Source organism: Callorhinus ursinus, unplaced genomic scaffold (assembly GCF_003265705.2).
Source record: "Callorhinus ursinus isolate GAN/ISIS: 27379988/994484 unplaced genomic scaffold, GSC_fseal_2.0 scaffold5, whole genome shotgun sequence".
NCBI lineage: Eukaryota > Metazoa > Chordata > Mammalia > Carnivora > Otariidae > Callorhinus > Callorhinus ursinus.
In genome coordinates, this window is record NW_027397067.1 from 37706928 (window position 1) to 37721802 (window position 14875).

At 36.7% G+C, this 14875-nt stretch overlaps 1 protein-coding gene and 1 long non-coding RNA gene across 2 annotated transcripts in view; both read left to right on the forward strand.

Annotated features, from left to right (window-relative positions):
- DECR1 (2,4-dienoyl-CoA reductase 1) overlaps positions 1-10489 on the forward strand; it is a 43442-nt gene extending 32953 nt beyond the window's left edge. Inside the window, 5 exon segments of the mRNA XM_073892948.1 lie at positions 3307-3406; positions 7517-7589; positions 9579-9725; positions 10171-10233; positions 10336-10489. Coding sequence (XP_073749049.1) covers positions 3307-3406; positions 7517-7589; positions 9579-9725; positions 10171-10233; positions 10336-10395 — 443 coding nt within the window. The 3' untranslated portion in view covers positions 10396-10489.
- Positions 10490-14466: 3977 nt separating this feature from the next.
- Positions 14467-14875, forward strand: part of LOC141372811 (uncharacterized) — a 57628-nt gene continuing 57219 nt past the window's right edge. Inside the window, exon 1 of the long non-coding RNA XR_012378251.1 lies at positions 14467-14786. This is a non-coding gene — a long non-coding RNA (uncharacterized lncRNA). The remainder of the gene's footprint in view (positions 14787-14875) is intronic.

Sequence of the window (14875 nt, forward strand, 5' to 3'; positions counted from 1 at the left end):
TCCTTTTCCACAGAGTGATTTTGAAAGCAAAGTAATTTTCAGAGCTCTGAAAGAAACAGAGTTTGATATAAAAAGGAGTTACCATAATGATTAACCATTCTTATTTCTCATACTCTCAAAATGGCACTCCTGCCCCACTTTTCACCCCTCATGTCATCCAGGATGTGCAGAGTTTTGTTACTATTTTGGAAAATGCAGAGGGGAAGAGAAACTAAATATTTTTGTAGGAGGAATAAAATGTATCTGAATATTCTTCAAATTATTTTTCTTATCTTTCAAACTTGTAGTCCTTTAAATTTCTTAAAGTATGTACTGCTTTATAAAATATATATAGTTTCATCTTTTGCAAATATTAAACTTGCAATATTTTCTAGTGTAGAGGCTAATTAAGAAATAGAAAATCACTGATTTCTTAGCAGCTAAAGATTATTATTTTAAACTTTCATTCATTCATTCAATTATTGAGAACCTATTATGTCCCAAGCACTGTTGATTACTGTAAGTTTGGTGTCACTTTTTAATATAGCTTTATACAGTCAGTTATTTTCAAAAGCAATTTGGAAAACAAAAAATGTAAATGTTTACTGACACATTTACTGTTTCTGACAGCCATCATTTCATCTGAAGATTTGAGTTTCTATTTACTATCATTTTCATTTCACCTAAAGAACTTTTTTCAGTATTTCTTGTAGTGCACATCTGCTGGTGTTGAATTCTTGCAGCCTTTGTTTATCAGAAAATATCACTTTTATTTTTGAGGCTATTTTTGCTGTGTACTGAATTCAGGGTTAACAGGTTTTGTTTTTTTTTTCTTTTTCAGCACCTTCAAGTTATCATTCTATTGTTCTCTAGCTAACATTGTTTCTGATGATGTCAGTGAATATTTTTATTATCTGTTCCCTTATTTATGTTGTTTTCTGTTTCCTCTGATTGCTATTAAGATTTTCTCTTTTGGGTGCCTGGCTGGCTCAGTTGGTGGAGCAGGTGACTCTTGATCTCAGGCTTGTAAGTTCAAGCCCCACGTTGGGTATAGAGATTATTTAAAATAACATTGAAAAAAAGAAATATTCCCTTTATCCTTGTTTTTGAGTGACTGATTACAATATGCCCTGGTATGGTTTTCTTTGTATTTATCCTGCCTAGGATTTGTTTAGCACCCTAGATCTATGGATTATAGTTTTTGCCAAATATGGAAAATTTTCAGACTTTTTTTTCTCCAAGTGATTTTTTCTCCACAAGTTTCTCCAAGTGATTTTTCTGCCCCTTCCTTCTGGTCCTTCTGGGACACCAACTGTACACATGTTAGCATGCTAGATACTGTTCTACAACTCACTGAAGCTCTGGTTGGTTTTTTCCCTTCCCAACTATTTTCCTTCCGCTGGTCCTACATTTTGAATGATAGGTGTTGCTTTGTCTTCAAGAGCATATATCTTTTCTTCTACAACTAAGCCCATGCATTTAATTTTTCACTTTAGATATTGTATTTTTTTGCTTTAGAACTTCTATTTGGTTTTATTTTTGCATTTTGCATTTTACTTATTATACTCATTTTCCTTGAAATCTTCTAGCATGTTTACAGTATCATTTTAAAGGTCTTCGTCTGCTAATTCCATCTTTTCTGTTATTTCTGAGGCTCTTTCTATTAACTGATTTTTCTCCCAGTTACGCTTCTGTCTTTTTTGTGTAGTAAGTTTTGATTGAGAGCTATGAATGTTATGTTGTTGAGTGTTGTATGTGTATTAAAATTTTCCTTTGAAGTGTTTTGAATTTTATTTTAGCATATAGTTAAGTTACTTGTGGATCAGCTCCATCATTTCAGTGTTCATTTTTAAGCTTTATTTGGGTACATCTAGAGTAGCCTTTACTTTTGAGCTAATTTAACTCTTTTTTTTAAAGATTTTATTTATTTATTTGACAGAGAGAGACACAGCAAGAGAGGGAACACAAGCAGGGGGAGTGGGAGAGGGAGAAGCAGGCTTCCCGGGGAGCAGGGAGCCCGATGTGGGGCTCAGTCCCAGGACCCTGGGATCATGACCTGAGCCGAAGGCAGACACTTCACAACTGAGCCACGCAGGTGCCCCTAATTTAACTCTCCTAACAAGGCCTGGCCTTTCTGAATTCTCCACTGAAAGTCCTGGATGTTCAGTGAAGCTGCCTAGAACTCACTCATCTCCCAGCCTATGTGAGCTCTGGAAATTGTTCAGCTTATGGCTCCCTGGCGGTTCTTTGCCTGGTCTAATGAAATCTCCCCCTAAACATGTACAGCTTGATATTTGGCCAAAGACTCGAGGAGATACTCTCCAGATTTATGGAGCTCTATCTCTGCATACTTCCCTCCCTGGGGAAACTCTCCTCACAAATTCCAACTTGCTCAGTCTCCCCAAACTCTGATCTCCATCTCCTCAACTCAGTGAGAGTGCTGTGTTTTGCTCGTATTTCTCCTCCTTATCTCACAGTCTATATAGTGTACAGTATGTGTATGTATATACATATATATACAGTATGTGTATATTTGTAGTTTATACCATAGTATATTATGTAGTATATAGTATATGTATAGTACCTTTAGGCAAAAATCTGGGGTGACCTTAGGGCTCATTTCATTTTTCTTCTCTCAGGGATCATTGTCTTCCCTGCTTGCTGTACAGTATCTAAAAATAGTTGTATCATATAATTATATATCTTACACAGTTTTCTTGCTGTTTACAGGGGGAGGGCAAGTCCATCATGGCTGGAATTGGTCAAGTCCCTGCTCATATAGTTTTGATTCTAATTTATTCTTAAGATTTTATTTATTTATTTATTTGTCAAAGAGAGAGAGAGAGCACAAGCAGGGGGAATAACAGAGGGAGAGGGAGAAGCAGGCTCTCCATTGAACAGGAAGCCCAATGTGGGGCTCATCCCAGGACCCTGGGATCATGACCTGAGCTGAAGGCAGATGCTTAACCGACTGAGCCACCCAGGTGTCCCTGATTTATTCTTATTTAAGTGGGTGCTTAGTTAATGGAAATCCCATCCAGCTGATTATGCAGGGGGTTATAGGGCCGCGCCTCTGAGTTTTGGGTCACCGTCTTGACTCACCTGCCATAGGATTTCAGGTAAGCACAGACTGGGCCATCTTGAATGACAGCAAGATTAGCAATTTTATTAGATTACTCTCTCATTAATTTAGGGCTACTGAAGTTTAAAAAATGCTACATTTTTGTTAAATCCTCTTGAATCAGATCCTATCCTTGTAAATCATATTTTCCTGATGTGAATTGACTTAGCTGTATTGTTAATTACTATATCCTTTTCAAATTTCAGGAGCAGCATTTCTTGCTATTACAACCATCTATGCTGAAAGTGGGTCAGGTTTTGTAGTACCAAGTGCTTCTGCTAAAGCAGGAGTGGAAGCCATGAGCAAGTGAGTACTACTATGATAATCCCAGTACCGGAGATAGATAATGTACTTTGGTAGTTCATGGAGCTTAATTTCTCCTTTCTAGTCTCCATCCAGAGAAAAGTAAAACAAAGATTAACTTGGATTCACTTGGAAACAGACGTTCTAGCTCTTGGATAAGTCTTATTTGTCTATATCAGCACTGTCCAATAGGACTTTCTGCAGTGATGGAAATGTTTTATAAATCTACCCTATCCAGTTGCCACATATGAAACACTTGAATTGTGGCTACTGTCACTGAGAAACTAAATTTTATTTAATTTTAATTACTTTAAAATTAAGATTAGATAGCCAAATGTAGCTAGTAGCTGCCATATGAAATAGCACAGGACTATAGCCTTTTTGCTCTCCCATATATCTTTATCGGTGCTGTTTCTGATTTGTGTTAAACACACCTCCATCCTTATATTGTACCTGCTGTGTAAGATTAATAGGACTAACATAAACCAGTGACCACTTGCCAGATCTTGTGGCCTTTTCTCAGCAGCATATGATTGCTTTTCAAATCTATTCCCCATTGGCCTTTTCTACTGTCTTTGTTATAATGTAGGTTCTCATCATGGCTTACTGTAATAACCCTATAATGTGTTTCTCTGCTACCAGTCTCTTCCCTCTTTATTTTTTATTCATCTTCCCACCAGAATCATCTTTCTAAAAATATGTCTGCTTATGATACTCCCTAGCTAAAATCTTAGATCATTTTTTCATTATTATTTGGAATAAAAGCCAAACCTTAGTATGGTATTCTAAATAAACTTGTCCCTGGCCTTCGTTTATTCATTGATTAATTGGATAAATGTTTATTGCGTTCCTTTTGTGTGCCTGGCACTGAGCTAGGTCCAGGGATAGGTTATTGATAGAAGTAGAATAGTTCTCATCCTCCCCTGAGTGGATAGCATTATACTGTTTTTCTTGTGTTTTAATCTCTATTGAACTGCTCTGTATTTCCTTAAATATGCTGTGTGTTTTCATCTCTCTATGTCTGGCCTATGCTGCTGTTGGAATTTGCTGTGATATTTTCCCTGCTTTCAAGGCTCTCATCATATCACCTCCTCTAGAAGGTTTTCTCTCATTGCTTTAGAACAGAATTAGTTATTCTCTGCTCTGTGCACCCTTAAAACTTTGTTTATTCCAATCTAGTGAGACTAACACACTAATAAATAAATGCTATCCATTGTTATAGATTCTAAAATGAAGGTCATGTACCAATATGGTAAGGACACAGAGAAGGACATGCAAGGCTGTTTTCGAACATATTGTTAAAGCTATGTGACCTCCCCACTGGGATGTGAGTTCCGTGAGGGAGGGACCATACCTTATTCATCTCAGTATACTTATTTCTCAGCAAGATCTGGTGCGTGGCTGATGCTCAGTGTTTGCCAAAACATCATTGTTCTTTTCTTCCAGTAGTCCTAAAGTATTTTTCAACATTGAAATCAGTAACACATATTTATTTGAGATAAAAAGACGTATTACTATACTTAGCAGTGGAATCTTAGTGTAAATAGAGGTAATTACTTTTTTAATGTCAGGTGGCATTGGAAATAGGAATTAGAACTTGACTATTTTGGCATCATTTGTACAGTATCAGTATTTGTCTTGTTGGGACCTTTGATCTTAGAGGTTTCAGTGTCGTGTCCTTTAAGAACTGTGATTCTGTGCTGCTTGTTTTTTGTTTTGTTTTGTTTTGTTTTATTGCATAGCATATTGCATGGAGTAGATACTCGGTAAATGTTTACTTACTCTCCAGCCTGAGTTCCCGTCAATCCTCTTCTCATACTTTATAGGACACAGTCATACTGGATGAGGCCTTGTAGATCACCAAATACTGCATGTTGTTTGTACCTTTGTCCTTTACTCATACTGGTCCATATACCTGCGTTGTCTTTTTTCTCCATCCGACACCCTATTATCTCCCATCCTCTTTTCCTCCCCCTTGCTTCCCACAATAAACTCCTAATCCTTCTTCAAGTGTCAACTCAAATATCACCTCTTCCAGGAAGACTTCCCTCTTACTCTCAGTAGACTTAGGGTACTTTTTCCTATAAGCAGTCATGGTGCACATTACACAGTTCCCAGCACAGTAACTAGTTTATTATACAACTAAGCTAACCTCCCTTGAGAGAGAAGGACTGCTGTCTTGAGAGGCAGAGAGTGCCTTCCTTTGAGGGTAAATAACACTTATAAAAGGTTAACACATAGTAAATACACAATAAGCATCTGTTGATTTAACAACACAATGGCTGACATATATCGGGTGTATTGTGCTTTGTATCTCAACATGCAAAACAAGCTAATGAGGTGGATTTGTTATCATGTTATGGTAGTTCTTCAGAATATAAGCTAATTTAACATGCAAAACAAGCTAATGAGGTGGATTTGTTATCATGTTATGGTAGTTCTTCAGAATATAAGCTAATTTAACGAGAGCTAGGACTGGAAAAAGTGTATCTGTTGCACCTCTGAGCAGAGATAGGATGGCTTTTCCTCTAGGCAGGTTTCCTTAATAGGTTGCTCAGTTTTTCACAGGAAACCATAAACTGTGCTCAGCTTGTAATTCTGTTAAGACCTGAAGTTGCTACTTCCCTAGCAGTTTGGAGCAGGTGCACTACAAGTAGGTGCCAAGGGTAGGTATAGTCATGAATTCTGTCAAAAGCGTCACTCAGAAGCAATTTTTATGTATGATTTGCCTGAAAGAGATGCAGTCTACCCATTCTCTAAAATGCATCCATGGAGTAAGATAGATTAACAGACTGTACTTGGAGCACTTGCCCCCTATCATATAGAATGAGTTTTGCTGAATTGGCCTTTGAAGTGATCTTGTCAGACTATATTAATTGGTATGTTACAGTTTCATAAGACTTATCTCTTTGTATCTATTGCAAGGACACAGTATTGTCTTACTGTCTTATACAGTTTTCATTTTAGAAGTCTTCTTGAAAGAAATTTTTTTTTTTTTTATCAGGAACAATTGTGCTTTTTCTTTGAAATTGCCTTGCCTTTCCCTCATGGGCACTGCAAAGTGTGTAGCTGATTAGGGCTTACCTTTTTTGCATTGCATCTTGGAAAGAATGGATGCAAATTTGTGACCCACCTATTGTGATTGTATAGAATGGCACAAAACATTTAGGTATTAGCTCCATTCTTGGCTCCTTTATCTTTCCTTATCCATTTTTCAATTCCTTTCTCCTTTCCTGCTTCCTTCTTTTGTCTGTGTCTCTCTTTCCTTTAAACGATTTTATCTTCCTCATTTACGTTATATGTATTTTTTAAAGTTGTTACCTTAAGTCATTTTTTAAAACGAGATTCAGTATATATACACACAGAGGTACATATGAGTATAAAGTCCTAAAACGAGTTTAGATAATAAAAGTTAGACCTGTCTATCAAGTAGACTTTTAAAACAGATTGCTTCATGTTTCCATGTTTGCTATTATTGTTATATTTTGCTTCTCGATATTTAGTAAGATTTTGTTAGATTCCTATTTCCCTTTGAGTGCAGTGCAGCAATGTTATTAAAGCCTCGTTAAACATGGATGCAGTTAATATTTTATATCTATGTAATCCATCTCTTGCTTAAAAGTACTCATGATGTTGCAAACATTGTAATGCAATGTACTATATATAAGTAGTACATGTTGCACTGAACTCCAGAAAATGTGGGGGAGGGGCATGATTCTCTCACCTCTTTATGCTAAATTAGGATACTTATTCTAAAAATGTATTTTGTTATTAGACTTAATTCTAAAATGTAAGTGGTAGGTCGTATAGCATTGTGATTAAGGACACTAAGATACAAATGGTAGATATTACAGCAGAGTCATTGAAGGCACAAACTCTGGAACTAGACCACTTGAGGTTTGTCACTAGCCATATGACTCAGAGCAAGTGACTTAATCTCTCTGTGCCTCAGTTTCCTTGTCTGTAACATGAGGAATGATAATAGTACCTACTTGTTGGGGTTGTAGTCTCTGGCATATAGTAAGCATGCAGTGAGTCTGCATTATTAGTATTTTTGACATATAGTATAATATTTTAGAATATTAAAATATTGGTGTTTATTTTAATTTTTAGGTTTCTTGCAGCTGAATGGGGTAAATATGGACTGTGATTTAATGTGATTCAACCAGGGCCTATAAAAACAAAAGTAAGTTTTAGTTTGCCTATTATCTCCTGAATGATTAAGGAATGAAATATTGACTGACTGTTGTGTGCAGGACTTGTCAGAGATGCCTGAGTTTGGATCCCCAGTGTTAGGGTAGTGGGCTTTATCATTATCCAATATAAATAAGGAGGTGGGCAGGAATACAACAGCTATGTAACTTCTTGATAAGATCTGTTTCAATGTCTTAATCTTCTGGGATCTTTTGTGCCATCCATTTTGGTATTTCGTCTGATTTGCTTCAGTAATCTGTTATTAACCTATATTTCTTAATCCTCACCATATTTTATGGATTCTTACTTTGACGTCTCTTTTTTAGTTCATAGAAATGTAAGTATATTTTTATTTTAAGAGATGTTCTAGAAAGTTGTCATACAGGCTTGGTCTTGCTATAGTTAGCATTTTCTTCGACTCCTATCTGTGCCTTTCACTTGCAAACAATTATGCATGTCATTTAACTCCCATTTCTCTCTGATTACAAATCTTTCTGATGGCATGCTTTTCTCCTCTAGTCAGTAATGCTTACAGATACTCATTGCAACTCATAATGATCACTAATGCTCTTATAGTTAGAAGGCCCACAGGTTCTGTGTTCTCTCACATTGCCCCAGATAACTTCACTCTTACTTTTTGTTTTTATGTAAAGCAAGAATTTACAATCCCAACTGACCTGTAGCTCCGAAGGCCTAGGTGAAGTATGATAACTTGTTTTGGTTGTATAAATAACGTTAGAAAATAGTGCGGAGGAGCATTTGGATTGTAGGTAGTTCTGGGTGTTACATGGACATGGCTGCATTCGTTTATTTAGCAGTTTAAAGGGTGGAAAATGGGAAGAAGAACTACTTGAGTGAGTGAATCTTGATTATCTTGTTTGACACTCCAATAATAAAGAATCTAATACAATTAATGGGAAAATAACTCAAAAGCATACATTAAAGCACATGAGTCAGGGCAGCCCTGTGCTGAGCACTCTCTGAAGAGAAACCTGGAGTCACAGAAGCTTCTTTTTAGGACCTCAATCTCCAGGAGAGATCACCTGCATTTTATTTATTTATTTATTTAAAATATACTTATTGAGGGACTGCTATGTGGGAAGGTACTGAAGGTGCATTTGTTACAGAGTACTTGTCATATCAAGGAGTTTACAGTGTAACAGTACAGGAATCCGTTGTACACAAGTAACAAGCATGTAGCTTTAAAGAGATTAAAAGAAAACGGAAGTGTAGAAACTCCATAGCAATCCCGACAGAGCCAGGATCAGGACCTGTTGCTGCTCTTTGTCTCTGCTAGTTTATACCCGCCCAGGGAGGGCAGGAGGGCTGGAGGGCTCACAAGGAGCCTCTTGAGAGCTTGCTCTGTCTCTCACCTTCTTCTACTCCTTTTTTTAAAATCAGTGCACATGCATACTTCATCTTGGTCTGCACCTTCACATCATTAACAGAAGGCAGACATTGGTTGGCAAATTTAGTTACAGGGGTTTTTTTTTTTTTTTCTCAAGGATCTACTTGTATTTAATATCCCTACATACTTGTTTTCTTCCTTTCTAATTGTTTTGAGAAGAAAGAAGAAAAGGAATTTCCTTTTAAAGCTTTCCTACTTGAGTCACTTTTCTGTGATTATTCAATCAAACATCATCAGTACCACTGTATCCACCACACTAAGCATGTACAGATTTCAGAGTACTATCATATACATTTTCTCACTTAATTCTTACAACAATTTTGTGAGGTAGCTAAAGACAGATCTCATTTTATAGGTGAAGGTAAAAAGGTTATATTTTCTGGTGATTTTTTTAGTCAGTATTAGGTAAAATGACCTGTTTTGAGCTGACATGACTCTGGAAGAATTTGGCAAAATTCTCTATTGTTTACAAGGCCTGGGGTATGAACAGGCTGCCATAGTAATATTCCATTTTATGCAGACTTGCTTCTTAAATTTTTTTAATGCAACCTAACTATTTTCTTAATTTTTAAGGGTGCCTTTAGTCGTCTTGACCCAACCGGAACATTTGAGAAAGAAGTGATTGCTAGAATTCCTTGTGGTCGGCTAGGAACTGTGGAAGAACTTGCAAATCTTGCTGCTTTCCTTTGTAGTGATTATGCTTCTTGGATTAATGGGGCAGTAAGTATTGTTTTCTCTTGACTTTTTGGGGAGGTGGATTTGGGGTGAGAAGGCATTTTGTGGAACCATTCCTGACAATATTGAATATAAATATGATTTAAAATAATTTTTAGGCTGTAAATAATATAAAAATATTAATACAGATTGTTTAGGCTATGGAATTTGTTTGTAGATAAATTAATTTTATCAAATGCCAATTACTCTGGTAGACATGCCAGATGATCTTTACTATTGGGTAGAATTTGAAATTGTGGAGATGGGGGAAAGAGGATTCTAAAATGAGTAAATCAGATTAAGTTTAATCATGACTTTTCTTTTCAAACTTTGGGTTTTGATTGAAAGTGCCAAGGAGATGTTCTATTCAATTAAGATGGGAAAATGGCTAATGGTTCAGAAACTTTTCAAAAGGAGTTAGTTTCAGAGTTTTTTTTTTTTTTTTTTTCAGGTCATTAGATTTGATGGTGGAGAGCAAGTATTTATTTCAGGGGAATTCAACAGTCTGAGGAAGGTAATGCCATTTTATGAATATAATATAATATTAGCAGCTAAGATACCAAGCTTTAAAAATAGGCAAGAACCATATAAAATTGCCTTTTTCTGTTTGTGTTAGGTTACCAAGGAGCAGTGGGATGTAATGGAAGGACTCATCAGGAAGACAAAAGGCTCCTAAGACCACTCTGGCCTTCATCTTGGTTACAATGGAAATGATGCAATCTATGATCTTTTGAATCATTTTCAAGTCTAATAAATTGTTAATTAACAAACACGGACTGAGTATGTATCATGTGCCAGGCCAGTGGTAGTTAGACATTGTATATTCAGAGATATGAAGGATGGGATATTTTCCCTTCAAAATTTTTTTTTAAGAATTGAAAAAAGGCAAGTAAGAGAAGGCTTTGGTAGAGGTAAAATGCTTGGAAGTGCAGTAAAAGCAGCAGATATTATAACCTGGAAAAATCAGGAGAATCTTAATGGTGGAAGTAGCCTTGAGTTATGTATTAAACCATGCCTGTGGTTATAGGGCCTAAAAAAAAAGAAGTAGAAGGTATACGGCCAATTTAATGGACTCTGCCTTTCCATTATATTTCCTTTTCACTGGACTTGTGAAGTATCTTCTGTAGAGAGCTCAATATTAATTCAAACAAACTTTTGCCGGGACCTATTTTATAGCCTGGCGTTTTATTTGGTGCTGAGGATACAACATGAAACATCTACAGCCTTTGCCTTCTTAAAACATTATCTAGAAGGATAGAGAGACCTATAAATAATTATTTGTGATGCAATGTGATAAATATTATTCCAGCAGTGCAAAAGTGTGAGGGAAGAAGTAATTCATTCAGTCTCCAGAGTGTAGAGAAAGTGACATTTAGGAGATCTCATTCCACCTCCGCTTTAAAAGAGGAGTAGATTTCTCTAGGTAGAGAAAATGAACAAGCTTATAAAATATATTTGTGTATAACTGCATTTCATTTCATATTTGGTTTGACTATTTTATCATCCCAAGAATCAAATAATAAACCCACAGTCTCAAATGTATATAGCTATAATTTTGAGCTTATATTAAAAAAATGGTCTATTTTGCCTTCACAGGAATCACTCATAAACATGCTCACTAGACTCTCTCCATTGCTCAAATTACCAAGAGAGGGGACCAACTTCCATCTTAGCTCCTTTGAATAGATCTGCAAAGGAATCTAGTTTTCCTGTTTGACTATATATGCTGTAAGCCCCACATGGAAACACTTAACTACATTCAGAGTTAATTGTGTACATAATTTACATTAAATCGTGTATATAAATAGGTAATGTTGTAGGTTTGCAATAAGTGGCCTTGACATTCTCTATCTTACTGGGCTTTTTAAACACATTTTTCTTCTATTAATCATCTCTTAGTGTTTGCTTCATTATTATATATATATATATTTTAAGATTTATTTATTTAGGAGAGAGAGAGCAAGGGTGAGGGGTAGGAAGAGAGGGAGAGAGAAACTTTAGCAGACTTCCTCGCTGAGTGTGGATCCTAGGGCCCTGTGATCAGGACCTGAGCCGAAACCAACCAAGAGTGGGACACTTAACCGACTGCATCACCCAGGTGCCCCCTCGTTGTTGTATTCTATTACAAATGATGAATGAGGAAGAAAAACTTGTAAGCATGGAAGAGAAAGCCAGAAAAGAGAAGTTTTTCAATTGATTGAAATTTCTTCCTAAGAAAGAAATGTTTTTAGGAAGTCTGAATGAGAAATTATTGATGAATAGTCACTATATTTAATGATAAACCTTGGGGCTCTGACCATATCAATGTTTCACCTTAAGAATTGTTACTTTGTCATTTTACTTAGTATCTTCTTGAAGGGTCTTGCTTCCAATACCTAATGGAAGAGTTAGTACTCAGTAAATTAAAGTGAGGACTGTTGGTAACAATATCACCAATCTTACAATTAATAAATGAAAACACCTCCAGGAAATGTTTCAGGCATGCAGTAACAGCTGTTAATATATTGTTCTTGTGCAAAAAACTAAAGCAGCAAGAATTTAAGTGACTTTGAATAATAGAATTTAGAGCTGGGAAACCTTAGAAGATACGTCTTAACCCCTTCATTTTATAGTTGAGGAAACTGAGAGCTCGGTGAAGTTATGACTTGCCTAAGGTCACTCAATTAGTCAAGGTTGTTTCCTTCCCAATTTGACTATTTCTTGGGATCATAATTTAAACCAAGAGGCAATAACAGGGTCTTTATGAGATATAGCTCTATTGCAAAGGCCTTCAAGGGGAAAAGCTTATAAATTTATTTTGTTCTTGATCAATTTTATTATTTTGTTTATTGGACATAAAACTATTTATTAGGCTTTCATAAATTTATTCTGAACTTCAATCCCTTTAGCTTGAATTTTCTTCTGAAGCCTTACATTTCTCAACTGTGAGGTAAAATTATCCTTGTTTGGAAACAGAATAAATGATGCTTAGTATAAAATCTCAATTTGCCCTGGCTGCAGAGGAGCTCTTGCCTGCTCTGCCTCAAACACGCTCTCCCCTGGACCCAGGCTCTGCCACGGCAGCTTTCTTTCTGTTCCTTGGGGTTGTTTGACCTAGAACCTTTGCACTAGCAGCTTCTTTGTCATAGGAATGTGCTTTTCCTGATCTTTGGAGGGCTGGCTTCTTCAGAGAGTCTTCCCTAAATTCCTGCTCACACACCATTAATTTTTTAAAACTTTATTTGATGTATGACAATGTACACAAATCATGAATTATCACAAAATGATTACACTTGTGTAACCACCACCCAGGTGAAAAACAAAACCACTAGGAATCTAGAAGCCTTGCTTGTCTCCCATTGTGACTTCCCTTCTATGAAACTATTGACTATCTTGACTTCTAACACCACAGCTAAGCTACTTTTGTTTATATAAGTAGAATCACACACACTATGTATTCTTCTGTTTCTGGTTTTTACCTGTGTACCAATTGTTTATGTGCATTCTCCTTGCTACATAACATTCCGTTGCATGAATATACCACAATTTATATATTAGTTCTGCTACTGGAGACATTTGGGTTTCTAGTTTGCAGCTATGCCAAATACAATGATACTGTACACATTCCTCTTTTTTTTTTTTTTTGATGACAATACAGACCTTTCTCTGTCAGGTTGATAAAACCTAAAAGTGAAATTGCTGGGTTATAAGGTGTGTGTATATATTCAAATTTGGTAGATACTGCCAAAGTGCTTTCCAAAATTATCTTGATTTAACTTTTTCACTCAGCAGTAAGAATTTCCATTGTGCCACATCCTCACCAATACTTAGCATTCGAAATCTCTTTAATTTTAACCTTTCTGATGAGTGCATGGCAGTATCCCATTTGTTTTAATTTGCATTTCTCCTAAGTACTAATAAAGTTGATTGCTTTTATTTATTTTCGCAGTTTAGAGATCTTTTTTATTTGTAAAATGCCTGTTCAACTTTTTTTTTTAAGATTTTATTTATTTATTTGACAGAGAGACACAGCAGGACAGGGAACACAAGCAGGAGGAGTGGGAAAGGGAGAAGCAGGCTTCCCGCTGAGCAGGGAGCCCGATGTGGGGCTCAATCCCAGGACCCTGGGACCATGACTTGAGCCGAAGGCAGCCGCTTAACGACTGAGCCACCCAGGCGCCCTCCGCCTGTTCAACTTTATTACACATGTATTGGGTTATGCTTTTTAAAATTTATTTTTGGAGTAATGTTTATATATCTCTGGATATGTACCTTTGTCAATTCTATGTATTATAAATTGTTGGAGGAGGTCATCAAGAGGACATGACCGCTGGTTGACCCGAGAGCTGCACCTGGGGTATCAGAGGCTTCTCACCCCTCCCCCACCGTTGGAATGTTGGTTCCACGTGCCCTCCATTTCCAGCTGGAGCGTTTTTTCAAGGACACAGCTGGAGACAGCAATGCGTAGTTGAAACCACCTGGATGGTATAGACGTGACTGAAGCCAGTTAAGGCCTCTATATAAGCTTTAAGATACCGGTGGCGGGTGTGGGCGTTTACTTGTGGGGCTGTCCAAGACAAACCTCCTAAGTAAGTTCCCTAGCTTTTTAATCTGGTACCTCTAATTTGGAGTGGCCTGCTTCTTTCTTCAGTCTCTCCTTGCCCTCTGCCTATGGGGAAAAATTTCAGATTTCACCTGGAAAACTTCCGAGGTTTTTCGCCAACCCAAATATCTTCTCACATTCTCATGTTTGATTTTTCATTTTCTTAGTAGTGACTTTTTGGGGACTAGAGTTCTTAAGTTTTTCCAACTTATTTTTTCATAAGTTGTTGTTAAGGAGTCCAATTTTTCAATCTGTTTTCTTTTTTTTTTTGTAATTGGTTGTTAAGGAATCTTTCCATGCATGGTGGATGGGAGATACCCTAATACGTTGTTGTTTGCATACCTTTTGCATTTGGATTGATAATATACCTGCAATGAATTTTGCTTGTGATATGAGGTAGGCATGTATGAGCTATTTGTCCTGTCAGATTCATTTTCCACTCTTCTCTCTGTTTTCTGCTCCAGGACGCAGGCCTTCACTTAAAGGTAAGTGGGACTGATTTAGCTGAGTTGTAAGAGTTTCTTTCGCTGATAGTGCTCAGGAGTTAAAAGTTCACCATAATAGGCCAGGTGCT